This window comes from Xenopus laevis, chromosome 2L (genome assembly GCF_017654675.1).
Source record: "Xenopus laevis strain J_2021 chromosome 2L, Xenopus_laevis_v10.1, whole genome shotgun sequence".
Taxonomy (NCBI): Eukaryota; Metazoa; Chordata; class Amphibia; order Anura; family Pipidae; genus Xenopus; species Xenopus laevis.
In genome coordinates this window covers 140,972,649-140,989,935 of record NC_054373.1, presented here as the reverse complement: position 1 = coordinate 140,989,935, position 17,287 = coordinate 140,972,649, and the positions used below count along the sequence as shown (strand labels likewise).

General features: G+C 38.1%; 1 protein-coding gene across 5 annotated transcripts in view; it reads right to left on the bottom strand.

Moving 5' to 3' along the window:
• The window catches only part of lrch1.L (leucine-rich repeats and calponin homology (CH) domain containing 1 L homeolog), a 100,319-nt gene that overhangs the window by 48,298 nt on the left and 34,734 nt on the right, over positions 1–17,287 (bottom strand). For all 5 annotated transcript variants that reach the window (XM_041582476.1, XM_041582478.1, XM_018247340.2 and 2 more), the window contains exon 2: positions 4,237–4,381. In XM_041582476.1, coding sequence (XP_041438410.1) covers positions 4,237–4,381 — 145 coding nt within the window. The remainder of the gene's footprint in view (positions 1–4,236; positions 4,382–17,287) is intronic.

Below are 17,287 nucleotides of genomic sequence, written 5' to 3'. Positions count from 1 at the left end.
CAAATGCTTTTAAAATGAGCTGAAAATTCCCTTGAGTTTTTGTGTTGTCAAAAGTGCAGCTGAACAGTGGCCAAACGCAAGAGCAGACTGTGTAAAAGCCGCTTTCGCAGCCAGATCCCTGTATACTAAAATGACTGTGTGGGTGGAAGAACAAGCCTGCATAAAAAGCAAAGCCTAGGAATGAACTGAGCTCTCTAATTAATAGGCTGTTCTAAAATTCTAGTTAGCTGTCCATGGAATTTTAGCCTTACAAACTGACTTCTGTAACATTAATTGCAAACTGCAAACAGAAGAGAGGATAGAACTCCATCTCTGCTTAGATTACCTCTGCTATGGTGTATGTCATGTATGGCCAGAATACCTTAATAACCAAAGAATTGTTTGGTGAGTGCTGCTAGTATCTGTTCACAAATGATGGATGACAGTGAAAATAACAAACCTGGTATAGGCTTTTAGTCCAGAAAGGCTGATGTTCTACAAGTGTACCTCAATTACTTTCTGTAAACCATACTTAACCTTGTTTTAGATCATTTCATTTTCCATAGTGATTAAAGGGCAAGTCAACCCCAAAATAAAAATTTGCCTAATAAAAGAAAACATAATTCTTTCCAATATACATTTGTTATATTTTAGTGCTTTTTAAGTTATTTGTAAAAACTATTGCTACTAAAAGCAGCATTTGTTTGTCGCCTGGTCGTTATTTTTAAACAATATTGCAGAAGTCTTAGTTCCCCAGCAAAAACAGGTCTGTTAATTATCTGCCTTGTCTTACATTGTATCAACAATCTGAGCCACAAGGGCAGAGGATAGAAAGGGACAAACGTGGCTTTCAGTAGCAATACATATACAAATAACTTAAAAGTCATTGAACATGTGTAATGCATGCATATTGCAAAGCTGCTTAAGGTGGCCATACACGGGCCGATAAAAGCTGCCGACAGACCAAGTCGGCAGCTTATTGGCCCGTGTATGGGGGCCCCCGACGGGCTTCCCCGATCGAGATCTGGCCGAAAGTCGGCCAGATCTCGATCGGATGGGGTTAAAAATCCCGTCGGATCGCGGCTGCATCTGTTCGTTGATGCGGTCCCGCGATCCGACCGCCCGTTTGGCGAACGCTAGGATCCTCCAGTCACGCCCCCCCAGAAGCCTAACAACAGAACAATGGGAAGGTAACAAGATAGCAGCTCCCTAACAAAAGATAACAGCTCCCTGGAAGATCTAAGAACAGCACTTAATAGTAAAAGCCAAGTCCCACTGAGACTGATTCAGTTACACTAAGTAGGAGAAATAACAGCCTGCCAGAAAGTAATTCCATCCTAAAGTGCAGGCACAAGTCACATGACTGGAGGCAGCTGGGAAATTGACAAAATATCTAGCCCCATGTCAGATTTTGAAAATTGAATATAAAAAAATCTGTTTGATCTTTTGAGAAATGGATTTCAGTGCAGAATTCTTAACTGATGTGTTTTGGAAAAAAACATGTTTTGGCATGACAGTATCCGTTTAAGTCAATGTTTTAAACTTTAATTTAAATTTCAGCAATATTTTTACATTTGGGAAAAAGACTACCCTAGCCTACAGATATGGGAATAGACAGTGGGAACCCCCGAGTCTGTCCAAGAAAGGCACAAATCAGGTTTTATATATATATATATATATATATATATATATATATATATATATATATATACTGTATATACATAGACATAGCACTCATCAGAAGAAAAAAACGGTCGCTGTGTGTGAGGGAATACAAACAGAACATGGGAAGCCTGCAGGAAGAGGCAATGTGAGGTTAAGAGTGAATCTTGATTTTGCATGTTGTTGGTTATGTCAATCTGTAAATCAATCTGTCACTTCCTGCGTGTAAAATATACAGAGCTTTGGACCTCACAGAGAACTTCATAAAGGAGAACTAAAGCTTAACTAAAGAAGTAGGCTAGAAATGTTGTACATTTTGTTTTGTACTTCTGTACCAGCGTAAGGCCCCAGAGTCCATTAGCAGTAAAGATCTGTGTCTCTGAAGATGCCCCAGTAGCTCCCCATCTTCTTTTCTGCTAATTCACTGCACATGCTCTGTGCTGCTGTCACTTACTGAGCTTAGGGACCAACTCAAAATAAACAGTAATTGTTAATACAGATCATTATTACATGACAGCACAGACACCAACACAATAAGCATCGGAATTTAATAATCAGCCCTGTAGCATCAGCTTATATTAAAGGCCGACCTCATTTTCTGCTTGATAATTTGCGACAACCCCTAAGCTTAGCTTCTCAACAGTTTCTCAGAGCCCACTGAGCATGTGAGTGACACAGACACTTTCCAAGATGGTGACCCGCTGTGTCAAGTTTGAAGTCCTGGATCATTGCTGCTATCGAGAAGCTGAAAATAGGCTGGTGCAATACGTTCAGTATATAAAATATGGAATTTTTAGCCATATTAATTTTTAAGGGTTTAGTTCTTCTTTAAGGGAAAAATAAAGAAAAAATATGTGTGTGTGTAGAGTAATTGGATTATATGTGGTCATGAACCAATTTTAGAAAATATTCTCCCTACATTACATTCAGTGTGCATTCAATTCAGCTTCTCCCAGACAGACCTTCATTAAGATGACAAAGATATCATCCTTTTGGCAGTGTCGGAATAAAAGAAAAGCTGAGCTTTCTGCCATATGTATGCAACGTAACAGAATTTTGTCTTAAACCCTTCAACTGCTAATGACAAAGAGTGCCACTGAATGAGAAAAATAAGTTGGATACTTGACTGGCTGCATTTCCTGGCAGTACAAATGGTTAACAAAGCTCATCAATTTAAGGAATATCATCAGTGCCAACATGTTCTTATAAACATTCCTTGATAGAAATCACTAAATTGCCAGAGCCACCCTAAAAGATCATGAAGACTTAAATACCCATGCAGAAAACACATCTGTTGTTGAGACAAGTCCTGGGAGTGTTTGCTATGTTGCCCATAGGGTTGTTTTTTGCTTTTATTGTCAGGCAACAGTTCTGTTTATCATAATTGACAGCATATAATTAATCCGGTAGTGAGCAATGACACATGGACCCAAGATGCCATGGGATCGTGACTAATCCCTTCTGGCCCCTAAAAATAAAATGCATCCCTGCTTTCTTTTTGTTTGTTAGTTTTTAATAAAAACCCTGTCCTGGAACAAAAGATATCATGCAAAGTTAAAAAGGGCAACTGCCTTGAACACATAGCATCAGATAACGCTCTTGGGGGTGAGAAAATGTGTATGCAAATAAAAAAAACATATTTCAAGCTACAGCAATGATTAAATTAATTATAACGTATGCATCCTGCTGAGTTCCAGATGTTCTTAAATCGCTATAGAACATATAAGGACTAGTTTTGTATAGAGCAGTCAGTTCTGATTGGCTGATCCCACCCAACCAATAAGGCTGCTGAGGTGATGTAGACAGGGAAATGGGCAGAAGGGAGAATAAATGGGAGAGAAGCACTTGCCAGCTGCTCTCCTGGTTCAGTGGTTAGGGAGAACACTACAGCCAACAACCAAGAGGTCTTAGCCCAGCTGAACCCTATATTGTTAAGATGGGAGCTAAAACTTAGTGCCCTATTGCATTAGGACAAATAAGCTATTGAACATTCATAGTCTCTTAAAGTGAGATGAACATCCAAAATGATACACCCCAAGCTTTTGATATGAAATTCGCATTATCCCTTGACTGACTTTATTTCATAAAAATAGTAGTGTAACAGATGAAAGTTGGTAAGTCAGACAGTGGTGGTTTCCACAAACTTCTGAAAGCTGTTGCTTGTTGTAGGGATAAAAGGAGGTTTGGCAGAACACCTTGTATGTGTACAATAGAGATTTAATTTCCCAAAAACGTCTTTCTGGGGATCACGTCTGTTGACATATTGATGAATTAAAATTCTATGTTCTGTCCTGCAGTTGATCTAGACATTTTGGCTTCCCAAAGTGTATTTGAAAGCAGTTATAAAGTTCCAGCTTCATGTTTATTAAACGGTAAGGAACTTGTCATATCACACAAGTAGCTAAAGCATAAACCAGTGTGATTTCTGTTAAAGTCAGGGAAGCGGTCACATTTTCTAGAAAAAAAGCCAAAGTCTAATTTTTACTGGCTGGGGTAAAATAACCAAAATGCTCACCTTTCCTTGTAGCGGACATAGCACTGTCAACCTCTAAGCTGCTTTAAAAAGAACTATGCAAAAAAAAAAATAGCACTTACCCAATGTTTAAATATGTCAACATCTGCAGATTTACAAAAGCATGGGGAATCATTTTGATACAGTTATGGTACAAATTCAGTGCTTCCAGTGACACAAACTGACACACTTCCACAGGAACTTCAGTCAGCCTGTTTTTTGAAAAATCTGAAAAAGAGCACACAGATGGAAACATTAAAATCAATATTTATATTATCTGTATTTTTTAACCTAATAGATTAATAATGGTCAATTTACTTTCAAGGGATTCTATTGTTGATCAACTACATTTGCTTATAGGTCTTCTAAGAAGAGATTGGAAGTCATGGTTACATCAACAACAGCCTGAATAAGAAACCCACATATGTTTGGACATAATAATTAAAGGTACACTCAATTAAATACTACAATTAAGGGTTGACCAAATAAGACTTTTTAGACCAGATCCTAACCCGAACATAGATCTGGTCCTCCAACCTGCCACAAAAAATCTTCTTTGTATAACATCACAATAAACATATGATGGATCAGGTAACCAATACAAATGGCAGTAGACCACAGTCTCCCAAAAATGCAGTCCAGAGCCAACAACACTGCACAGAGGTCCCTGGCCTCCCTGAGGTGCCCATTCCAATCTTGCTCCTTTACCTCCCTGCAATTTACTTTTGTAGCTTCCACGTGAGTCGAGGGGGGCTGCATCGTTTTTTTAAAACCGGAATTTTGGCTCTTAAAGTAACCAGACTTTTTGTTGTGAGGCACTGCCAGTTTAGGCAAGATTCTCACCTTTCCTCATAGTAGCACTTCTGCTTGAGTAAAATGTTATTTAAAGTTGGAGTAAGGACCTGTGGCAACATGTTTATTTACATTTAAGGCTCATTCATAAACATAGGTGCTTAACTGTATCCATGCACTTAGCACTAATTATTTTCTAATGACTTATCAACAGTTGATTACTACTGGGAACTGCAAATGTTCAGTTTAGCACCTATGTTTGTAAATGAGCCCTTATATTGGTTTGTCCAGCATCTGAAAATAAATATTTCTTTGCATCAACAGTTTTATTTTTTATAACTTTTTTGAATGGCATGTGACCCTATGCAGCTATGCAAATCTAGGCTCAAACCACCTATTGCAACTTTAATGGCAATCCCCATTGTTACATTGCAGTTTATGAATATACATTTTAATGGAGCTTCTTAGAGTACATCAAATACAACAAACAAGATGACTTTACAGTAAATTAACTGTTTGTTTTTTTTTTAAAAAATGGCTTTTTATTGTACCAAGAAATTCTAATTAGCAATGTGATATAGAGACGGGTCTGTTTCACATGCACTCAGCACAGTTTTTTTTACATTGTACTTTGCTCCCTTGGTTTGAATAATTTACTGAAACTGCCCCATGATATATTATTTGCTAATTTTCAGTAACGTAACTAGAGGGGGGCGGGCCCTGGTGCGTGACACACGGGCCCTGGTGCGTGACGCGCAGCCGGGCCCGCCGCCCCCCTCCGTACGCAATTTTCCACCCGGATTCCAGTGGCGCGTGAGCTGCCGGGGGGCCCTGAGTGGGTGCGGGCCCTGGCCCGCTCGCACCCCCTGCTCCCCCGGTCTTTCCGCCACTGCTAATTTTACTGTAATTCCTAAATCCTGTTTCAATGTATAAAAATATAAGAGTTGTTATGTACACGTCATTACAGTTAAACTAATATAGAAATGACTGATAAAACTGGAAATCTTCACTTTTATTCTATTCCTTCCTCCACTCCTCTCTTGAAACCCCCTCCTATTTCCTCCAGAAATCTCTAGTACATTATGTCGCATTCTTTGAAGAGGACATTACACTTGAAATAGCAAGAGCAGGATGTTAAAGGTTAAAACTTCATCCCTGCTTGGTTTTATTTCATTCCTAGTTGTGCACAGGAAAGGTTGGGAAACATGACTGAAATAAAGAAGGGCCAAAAGGAGTTTTACTAGTATCCAAGAATGATAATCATTCCTAGTTTTTTCCATTTCTCCTTTCTCAAAATATTTTTCACTACACTCTAATTAACGCCATAATTTTTTTCCATATTGTCAAAAATGTCTAATAGGAATGCAGTAGCGGAAAGGAACAATGCACAGTAATCAGCCCCACATGGAAGTTGGGGGATTTGTTGTTGGAAGTCAGAGCAGGGCAATGTGTTTATTAATATATACAGACAGGCATGTTTACTTTGAGTTTTGTTCCTTTTCTTTCCAATTTACATTTTTTGGCTTCCAATGGTTAAAAAACATTTCTGAATCCACTACACTAGTGTTAAACAAGTAGTACAGGTATGGGATACGTTATCCGGAAACCCGTTATCCAGAAAGCTCCAAATTACGTAATGGGCGTCTCCCATAGACTCCATTATAATCAAATAATCCAGATTTTTAAAATGTATTTCCTTTTTCTCTTTAATAACAAAATTAATAACAAAACAGTACTTGTGTAACAGTTGTACTTGATGCAAATTAAGATATAATTAATCCTTATTGCAAGTAAAACCAGCCTATTGGCTTTATTTAATGTTTACATGATTTTCTAGTAGACTTAAGGTATGAAGATCCAAATTACGGAAAGATACGTTATCCGGAAACCACCAGGTCCCGAGGGTTCTGGATAACAGCTCCCATACCTGTACATTGCCGGATTCAAATATGTCAAGTATCGATGGGCAAATTTGTACTCTGCAGTCATCTGTAAAATTGTGTTAAAGAAAAAAAACTCAGAGCAGGGAGAGTGACAATAGAATAGACAGATCTTGCAAGTATCTCCTGAAGAATATTTTAATGGAAGGGTCGATATGTAGAAGTCGATTGCATAAACATGTCTAAACTGGCAGTAACATATTGTGCAATGTTGTCATGGTTCATGTCTCCATCTGATTCTCCATCAAGTCTATTGTTGAGAATGATGATTTTTCCTCAACAGAGGCTGTTTGCCTGGAACATTTTTTGCTTAGTGTTGCTCTAGAGAGGGTACTTTGAATTTAAAGTGCAGCAAAGAAGTTATTCTGGGTCTGCCAAGTGGGAGTATATAGTTCAAAATCTACAAGGAGTAGAGCTGCACTCATAAGGCTATATGTTTTCATTCTCAACATTTGAGCCACCCACTTACTGCATGTCCTGCTGTTACCTCCTTCAATTGGGAACACTAGGCCAAAATAGTTCAAAGTGAAGATATTTTCCCATCACATTAGGGATTAAAAGGGTGACATACACCTGTGTTCACAATGAGCTCAAATAACAGGGCTTGTTATGGAAATGTGTTATGCCTATCATTTTTTATTAAAAATGTATGGCCTTTGTTATTCAATGTACTAAATAGTTATTTGTTGTACCAAATAGTGCAAAGCACCTAGGCAGCGGTGTAACTAGTTACTGGGCCCCACAGCAAATAATTTTTTAGGCCCCCAAAATGTCAAGCGATTGACCTGTTTTACCAATATTTATTGAAATTGCACTGTATATGAATTATATGGGCCTCATGGGACCCCTAAACCTCCTGGGCCCCCCAGCAGCCTCAGGGTCTGTTTCCTCTGTAGTTATGCCCCTGCACCTAGGGCCAGGTTCAATTCAATGAGAAAAGCATATCTCATAATTTAATTGCGGTTTTCCTCATAGATTTCTATTGACCATAACCATAAATTAAAGTAATATCTCATTGAATTGAATCTGGCCCTTAATTTGAAAGCATTTTTAATGTACAGGTATAGGACCTGTTATCTGGAAACCCATTATCCAGAAAGCTCAGAACTACGAATAAGAAAACAGTAGTTTATACTTAATCCCAACTAAGATTTAATTAATCCTTATTGGAAGAAAAAACAGCCTATTGGGTTTATTTAACATTTACGATTTTCTAGTAGACTTAAGGTATGAAGATCGGAATCACTGAAAGATCCATTATCCAGAAAACCTCAGGTCCCGAGTATTCTGGATAACAGGTCCCATACCTGTATCACATTTTCTTGGTTCTTTAGAGAAATTGTAGAAGAAGAACACTACAGTTAATAAAATAAAGCTGGCATACACAGGCAGATGTTGTTGCCTCCCTATGAACAATCTTATTGGCTAATAAATAGTTTTAATGAATGGCTCCACCAATGGTTGATAATGTGTAAAGATACTTTTGTCGTATGTTTATTGTGTTGGCTGCAAGATCATACATATATTAACTGATGGTTATCTGTTCCTTTGTTTACTTATGCATTTAACCCAACTCTACAAAATAAGGGCATGAGCAGTGAACATTTGTTAACAATATTTATCTGATCCAGTGGCGTAACTAGTGTGCTTTGGGTCCCCCTGCAAAGAAATCTTCAAAGAAAAATTGTAAGCAAATCCCTTGGGGTTGTGGAGTAGTAACGGTACAAACACTACATTGATCCATTAAAAAAATGACTTATCTGAAAGACAAGGCACAATACAATTTCAGTGCAAGCCAGGTACAGAAGACAGGTGTATATTGACGCTTAAACTCTGATTTGCTCATATGCCAAAAACTGTATGGGGAGCAGTGTTCCAAACCAGACACAAAATAAGCTTTATGTTTGTGATTACTTTACTGTTCTGGAAATGACACAACTTGAAACACAAAGCAACGTGATGTATCACAGCGATCTGGCAGTGCATCAGGTTTACCATATACGGGTAAGGAGGACAGAGCAATAAAGCTGTGGGCAGGACTTTACATGTTTGGAACATAAAGGATGGTGTTATATTTTCATGTTAATACCAGCACAACTTTTCTGTGTATAGAAAGGAAACACATTATAGGGGAGGCATGTTGATTCTTTATCAGATCAGGAATTTAAGGGAGTAGCTTCCAAATGTGCAGAAATGTTTACAATGCTGTGTTTTTTTTAATAGTTTCCTGAGGGAGTACACAGCTGCCGGGAATTTAGATAAATCTCATTTAAGGTCTTTGTGTCATATCATGCATTTAAGGGCTTAGGGGCTTATGTGCCCAAATTGAATCTCTTACTCTATTAGGCCTTATATTTTCATTTAGGATTAAAAATACACAACAATCAGACATATTCTGTTGGAGAGGAAAACAGTTAAAGAGCCACAATACCCTCAGTAAACTCTGTAGAATTCTGCTTAGTACAAGGAAAAACCATTGCTTTAAGCCAGTGATCCCCAACCAGTAGCTCATGAGCAACATGTTGCTCTCCAACCCCTTGGATGTTGCTCTTGGTGTCCTTAAAGCAGGTGCTTATTTTTGAATTCCAGGTTTGGAAGAAAGTTTTAATAGTATAAAAATGAAGTATAGTGTCTCCTATATGCTGCTATTCCACATAGGAGCTACCAAATATCCAATCACCCCAAGGGACTTTCTTCATGCTTGTGTTGCTCCCCAACTCTTGTTACATTTGAATGTGGCTCATGGGTAAAAAAGATTGGGGACCCCTGCTTTAAGCTATCACTATCACAGATTGAGGTTTTGCTTCTGTCGGTGCTGCTACTGTCTCTGCCAACCCTCTTTTAATCCTCTAAATAAAGTTTGTAATTTAGCAGTACAAAAAAAATATTTTTTCAATGAAGGCATAATATGATTTTGATATAATTAATGCCCACATTGGTGTTCTATAGCTTGTTGTTTTGAGTTTTTCAGTGTGAGGCATAACAATTCACATTTGGGATCACCCCAATGACAGATCTTGTGCCACAGAGAACCATGTTGGAAACTTGAATTTTTATTTTTATTGATATTATATCATTTTATAATAATTTCACCTTAAAGGCACCCAAGAAACCCACATCCACCTAAGTGTCCTTTCTCATAACAACTAAAAGGATGGAGAAATTTCAAGCAGGTTTTGTGTAAATGTTGTTCTCACTCTCTGTAGTAAATACCCATTTAAAGCAGGTACTCTTCTTTCCCATGTTCCATTACAGTTGTGTGACATTCAATAGAAATAACTGCTTCTGTTAATGTGTTACTACGTAATGAGTACAAGGCTGAGTTCACAAATGTGATGTTTGGGGCACACCCTGTGGATGTCCTGCTCCACCAGGCACATTACTGGGCTAAAGAAAGTTCACTGCTCATTTCTTTCAACTGTAGTCCAACAGTTCCAGAGAGTACTATGTGACATGTATAGTGGAAGCACCCCTTTATTATTTTCCCAACCAAATCTTCCTTGTATTTTCCACTGAGGTGTTTTTATACTTATTTTATATAGTTAGCTCAGTATTTCTAGATTCCAATCATGTTGTTGTCATTCAGATACCTTGTTAACCCGATAATCAGCATGAAGACTGATGTTACCTACAATCTTCACTGGTTCTGTGCACAAAATATTACTTAGGATTTAAAATAAAAGAAATAAAGCAATCAATAGGCTGATGGTGCCCAGAGAAGTCATCAACATGATGCTTAATTTTCAAAGAAAAAATAGTGTTCTTCACAGAACTGAGAAAATGTATTTGAATGATGTCACCCAATTACATAAATACAGACAGAACACAAGTTTTTGTCTTAGTTTTAAGTGAATGTTTACAGCCCAGCATTGATCCGATTCCTTGACAGCTCATAAAAGGTCACGTTCTTTTGTACAGATATGGGATCTGTTTTCTAGAATCCCGAGCCAGAAAGTGTGGATCAGCCTGAAATCCATAGGCTGTGGATCCTGCTCTACACAAGTGGGTTCAGACAATTAATAAAGTAATGAATGGATGGACCTGCACCCCCATCCTTTATCCTATGGCAACCTCATGTGTGGTCACCTACTAGTCACTATTACAACAGTCATCTTGATATATTTCCAGGATTAGCCAGGACAGGCCAAATCTTACCAGAATTGATTTTATTCCACCCAGAATGTGCAAGAGGCACCCCTAAAAGTAGCAAGCCCCATAGTTTAGGAACCTCTGGTGCTGAAACATCAAACAATGTTTAAGTTCAGGTTCACTCTACTGCACTGAATGCTTTTAAGGACAGCGCAGAAGATCACTGGAACAACGGCAGCGATAGTGGTGCAGTGCTCAAGGGTTTACAACCCGGTCTGGTGAACTTTTCAGTGAATAAGAGCAGTGGCCCAAGTCATACCTCCCAACATTTAAAGAATTGAAAAAAGTACAAAAAGATCTGCCGTGCGTAGAACGCCAACATTTTCTGACCATGCCCGTTTTATGGCCACACCCCCTAAATACATCCACTTTATAAAATTTGGCAGTTTATGGAAAGCTTGAACACATTTCTGGGTATTTTTAGTGCTCTTCCAATTTGCTAATGAAGGTGAATTGCCATTTAAGCTGAGATAAAAGAGAAACTCGGGACATTTAAGTAACAATTTGAGACTGTGGGTTGAGCTGTCAAAATTGGGACTATCCCGCTAAAAAACAGGACAGGTCAGAGGTATGGCCCAGGGGTTAAAGTAAGGGATTATTACTGAGGGGGTGCCTAACAAAGTGGTAACAACCATGTGATTTTGACTTAACTTGTTCATTAAAGTCATTTGTAAATGTTATTGTAGGTAACAACAACGTTTCTTTATCACTTTCAGTTCCCTGGGTCTGAATCATAAGACAAAGAAGCAAGAGTCAGTTCACTTCCAGGACTTTCAATCAGATGGTTTATAACATTGTTATAGCCGGCAGTGCAGACAATGCAAATAACCAGACAGATAGTGATTTCAGAAACAATTACATACAACGTTAAAACAATTTAATATTTTTAATAAATGTATAATGGAAAGCTACATAAAATTATATAATTTTTTCATTATTCAGAAAATGTTGGGTTTATTTGGTGGAAGAGTCTTTAACCCTTTACCAGCCGATATTTAACCTAACTGCAAAAGTATGTGCTTCATTGTTGGCAGGCTATAGCTTTGTTTGGTAAGGTCATAGTACATAAACTGTTGGCAGGCAACGAGTTAAAATATAGAATAATGAACTTCCTTACAGCCTTACATTTAGTTAGCATAATTTGCAACTGGTATTTTTTTTAATTATATAATATCTTTTTGGTGGCTGTCCTATTTGGCATTTAAAGCACTACAAACAACAGACAAAATGAAACAGGGGACAGCCTACTTTAAAAGAATAATAATAAGCATAACTAGTTGTTCATAGCATAACTAATTCTCAGCAATGGATAGTATTTCAAATGTCACATGTACAAAGAAAGGCAGAGGATTAAAAAAAAAAAAACCAAAAAAAAAAACCACAGTCCTGATACAAGTATGGCAGTACATGATGTCCATTATTGATGTATGGGTCGGAAAAACCTCAACTCGCAACCAACCCGCATCCGCCTTCCCCCTCCATTTATAGAGCCACACAACCCGCCGCCGATGACATCACTAAAGGGGCAGGGCAGGCACGACAAATATAAAACAGGAAGCCGAAGTCGGGAAGCCAGTAGTCTAAAGTCACGGGCTGGGAGAGCAGGCAGAAGAGCTCAACCTGAACCCGTGACCCACAAGAGGAGCAGCGCAGTTGGCCCGAACCTGCGGGTATCGGTCCAGCCCGCACATCACTAATGTCTATACCCACCTTTATGGGGTACCAAACGGCACGTCAGATTCAATGTATTGCATTTATCCTCAGACAACTGACCATCACAAAGTGCATTCACCAGCACGCTGTTTTACTAAAATGCCTCAAACCAACGCTTAGTAAGCTAAGCAATAACCCCCCACAATTACCAGCCTATATACAAACACTGCTTAAACCGATACTGCCAAAGCACTGAAGAATGATCCCTGAAAAATAAATGATGAAGTCCTTTTAGGCACCAGAAGTTCTCCATAATCAGTACCTCATTTAGAATTTTTTATTTATATAAAAAAACAACATGATCAATTCTTGATTATCTCTTATCATGTAGTCATTTTTAAAAGTAAGGTATAAAACAGTGGCAATGTTTTCTATGGTCTAGTAATCAAGTGCAGCCAAATGGACATCTGTTATTCAGACCTTTGCTTTTTGGTTTCTATGAGTCACAAAACCTAAGCAAAACCTTGCTCGTGCCATTATGCATTTTCACTGGTACCCATGTTACCAATGCAGGTGAGTAAAATAAGGATAGACTGGACTGGGCCACAGGATAGACAAAAAGAATAAACTCTTTGGAAGTGCCCAAAGTGGTATATTATCAACAATAACTATAAATTATTATTATTAACATGTATTTACAAAAAGCAGAGGTCTTCACTATATCCTATATGAAAGTCTGGTATAATGTAAATCTGTAAATTTCTTTGTTTCTTGTTTTTTTCGGTGCATTTCCAACACGTGTGAGTTTTTAGTATCATTGTTTAATAATGAAGTCTTTCTCTAACCCAGTGCTAGCCATCTTTTCCATGGTTGAGTCTATACCACACATTCATTGGTCAGATAAAAAAAAAACAAGGAAGCCTGTGAAGCCTTTCAACAGGCCAGGAGCACAAAATTCCCTAGAAAGCGATTTCTCACCCCCTCAAGGAATAATTCCCATCTGTATACCTTTAAGGTAGGATTGCCAGGAAGGCATGGAGATAAATATATATATATTTACAGTTGTAACGCTAATCTGACTAGGCAGACCAAAAAGGGGTTAATGTCCAGCTAGTTGTTAGAGCATGGGTTACATGCAACTCAAAACACTTCAGGCTAGGGCCTTCGCTACATGGAAGATTTCCCAAGTGGAGTAGTTTAACTACAACTCTCACACTACTTTGCTACACCAAATAGAAATAATGGGCGCCAGGAGATTCTTGTGATGAACCAAACGAATAACTGTTTATTTGTACAAGACAAATGAGCCCAGGGTTTACTTACGGAGGTACAAGGCATACACAATGCCACTCAGCAGACTGAAACAGGTTACAGCACACAGCAGAGACAATGACCCCCATAAAGCAAGGTAGTCAGGTAGTACATCCATTTTCTTCTGCAATATTCCTCAGAGCGGTCCAACTCCCACCCTGTGGAGTGGTCAGGGAGAACACCTTTCTAATCCTGACACCCTATCCACTGTGGCCCTTTCACTCTAGGCAATTCAAAAGCCTTGGGAAGCTACTCCCTACTTCACAGTGCCTCCTGGCCAAGAACTTGGATATGTAAATATTTAAACTAGATACATGAGCTTTTCCCCAGTAACTAGGGAATGAAAGCCCTAGGGACACATTTAACCCTAGGGGTCCCTACACATGTGTAAAAGTTTGGGAACCCCTCTCAGCCTGCATAATAATTTACTCCACTATCAACAAAAAAGATAACAATGGTATGTCTTTCATTTTTCCGGAACATCTGCGTACTGGAGTGTTTTATGAACAAAGAAGTGAAAGATTGTCTCCTCTGAAGAGTGACAGCATGGGATCCACAAAGCAAGTCTCAAAAGGTCTGAGAAAAAAGACTGTTCAGTATCATAGTTTAGGGGAAGACTACAAAAATCTCAGAGGTTTAAACTGTCAGTTTCAGCTGTAAGGAATGGAATTAGGAAATGGAAGGCCACAGGCACAGTTGCTGTAAAACCCAGGCCAAGAAATACAGGAGCGGCATATGCGGAGGATTGTGAGAATGGTTACAGACAAGCCAAAGATCACCTCCAAAGACCTGCAAGAACATCTTGCTGCAGTTGGTACATCTGTACATCGTTCTATAATTCAGCACAATTTGCAAAAACAACATCTGTATGGCAGGGTGATGAGAAAGAAGCCCTTTCTGCACTCACAGCACAAAAAGAGTCACTTGTTGTATGCAAAAGCTCATTTTAACAAGCCACAGTCATTTTGGAACAAAGTTCTTTGGACTGATGAGACAAACATTTTGGTTAATTTGTCATAACAAAAAACACTTTGACCCTAAACACACTTTGAAATGAACAAAGACATTTATGCAGAGGGAGAAGTACAATATTCTAGAATGGTCGTCACAGTCCCCCGACTCAAATATCATGGAAAATCTATGGGATGATTTGAAGCAGACTGTCCATGCTCGGCAGCCATCAAATTTAACTGAACTGGAGAGATATTGTATGGACGAAGGGTCAAAAATACCGCCATCCAGACACTCATCAAAGAGGCATCTAGAGGCTGTTACATTTGCAGAAGGAGGCTCAACTAAGTATTGATGTAATATCTCTGTTGGGGTGTCTAAATGTATGCACCTGTCTAATTTTATTAGCGTTATGATGCATACTACATATTTTCTGTTAATCCAATAAACTGTATGTCACTGCTGAAATACTACTGTTTCCATAAGCCATGTTATATATTAAAAGGAAGTTGCTACTTTGAAACTCAGCCAATGATAAACAAAACTCTTTTAAGAGGGGTTCCCAAACTTTTTCATATGACTGGATTCTAAAAAGCTTTTTTAGCACTGGAAGTCTGAAAGTGTTAAAATAATACTAAAAGAGTTGCTCTAGGAATTTGCTTAATATTGTCATATTTAGACTAGCATAACTAGACTAGCAACTAAAACAATCTGTCTCCCAGCTCACCTGATGCTCCACATTTTTTTCAGAAGTTTTTTTTTTACATAGAGCAGCAGCTTTGAAGATATAAACATATAATACACAAAAGCCATGAATATCCTGTAAATTATATCCTTATAAACGGTGAGTAGTGATGTCATCAGTTATAAACGGTGAGTAGTGATGTAATTTCTGTCACATGACTCACTAAAATTTGTGTATTATAATTAATAAAGTACCCCCAGTTGTAAAATATGAGGATATTATAAGTTACCTCGGAGTTCCATGACCTGTATAAAAACACTCGGCCTTCAGCCTCATGTTTTTATATGGTCATGAAACTCCTCGGTAACTTATAATATCCTTATATTTTACAAGAGGGGGTACTTTATTCACTATATATTCTTTGTAGTGATGTTATTAATATACCAGATGAACAGTTTTGTTCCTATCGCGTGATCTCCACCATTGACAGACTCCAATGAACAACAAACAAGAAGGAAGAAAAAAAGACTTCAGGCTGTAGACTTGTGAGCGCGGCTGGTTATTAGGCAGAGGAATTACATACAAAGCATTGTGGCACATCTCTTTATCAAACGTGTGTATGTACTGAACAATAAACAATATCAATCAGAGCACTTAAGCCTGAAGTGCATTCCTTCTATTTCTTTGTTGTTTATACAAGGTAAAAAATATTACACAGCATTTCTTATAAACTCTGGAGAAGCCTTGTTGCAACATTGTATCCATTTCATCTCTGGAATTGCATAAACTAAGATTTTGGTAAGTTTAGGACTGAGGTTTATCATTGCCCTTGTCTGAAATGGCTTTTGGTCGGGCACACAATCTACGTCCCTTGGGGGTGCAGTAGTTGGCATGTGGTGCTTATACTAATACGTCGATAGTGGGCACATGGCAACTAACAGTTTTATTAGCTCTTCAGACTTTCAGTGTTCTTTCATTCTATAACATGGGATGGTTTGTCTTTCAGGTAACCTTTAGTACGTTATAGAATGGCTAATTCTAGGCAACTTTTCAGTTGGCCTTCATTTTTTATGTCTTTTTTTTTTAAATTATTTGCCTTCTTCTTCTGACTCTTCCAGATTTCAAATGACAGGTCACTGGCACCATCTAAAGAGCCAATGCTCTGTATAGCTACACATTTACTGTTATTGCTTCTTTTTATGAATTCTTTTTATATTTAAGCCCTTTCCTATTAATATTCCAGTTTCTTATTCAAATCAATGCATGGTTGCAAAGGTAATTTGGAAACTAGCAACTAGATTGCTGAAATTGCAAACATGGAGAGCTGCTGATTAAAATCTAAATAACTCAAAAACCACAAGTAACAAAAAATAAAAATCAATTGCAAATTGTCTCAGAATATCTCTACATCATGCTAAACGTTAATTTAAAGGTGAACAAACCCCTTTAACCAAACTGCTTCAAGGCTATTTCATTTAGCACAAAATGACACAGAAATGTCATCATAATGAAAAATGTGCATGGTCAGTAAGTATCAGTCACAGGAGGTTGCAAAAGAAAATAACACAAATGGCTTCAGGTATTCTTTGAAAAACATAATTTTCTTTGTAATGTAACACATCCTACCCATTCTCAGTCTTCTCAGCCAAATGA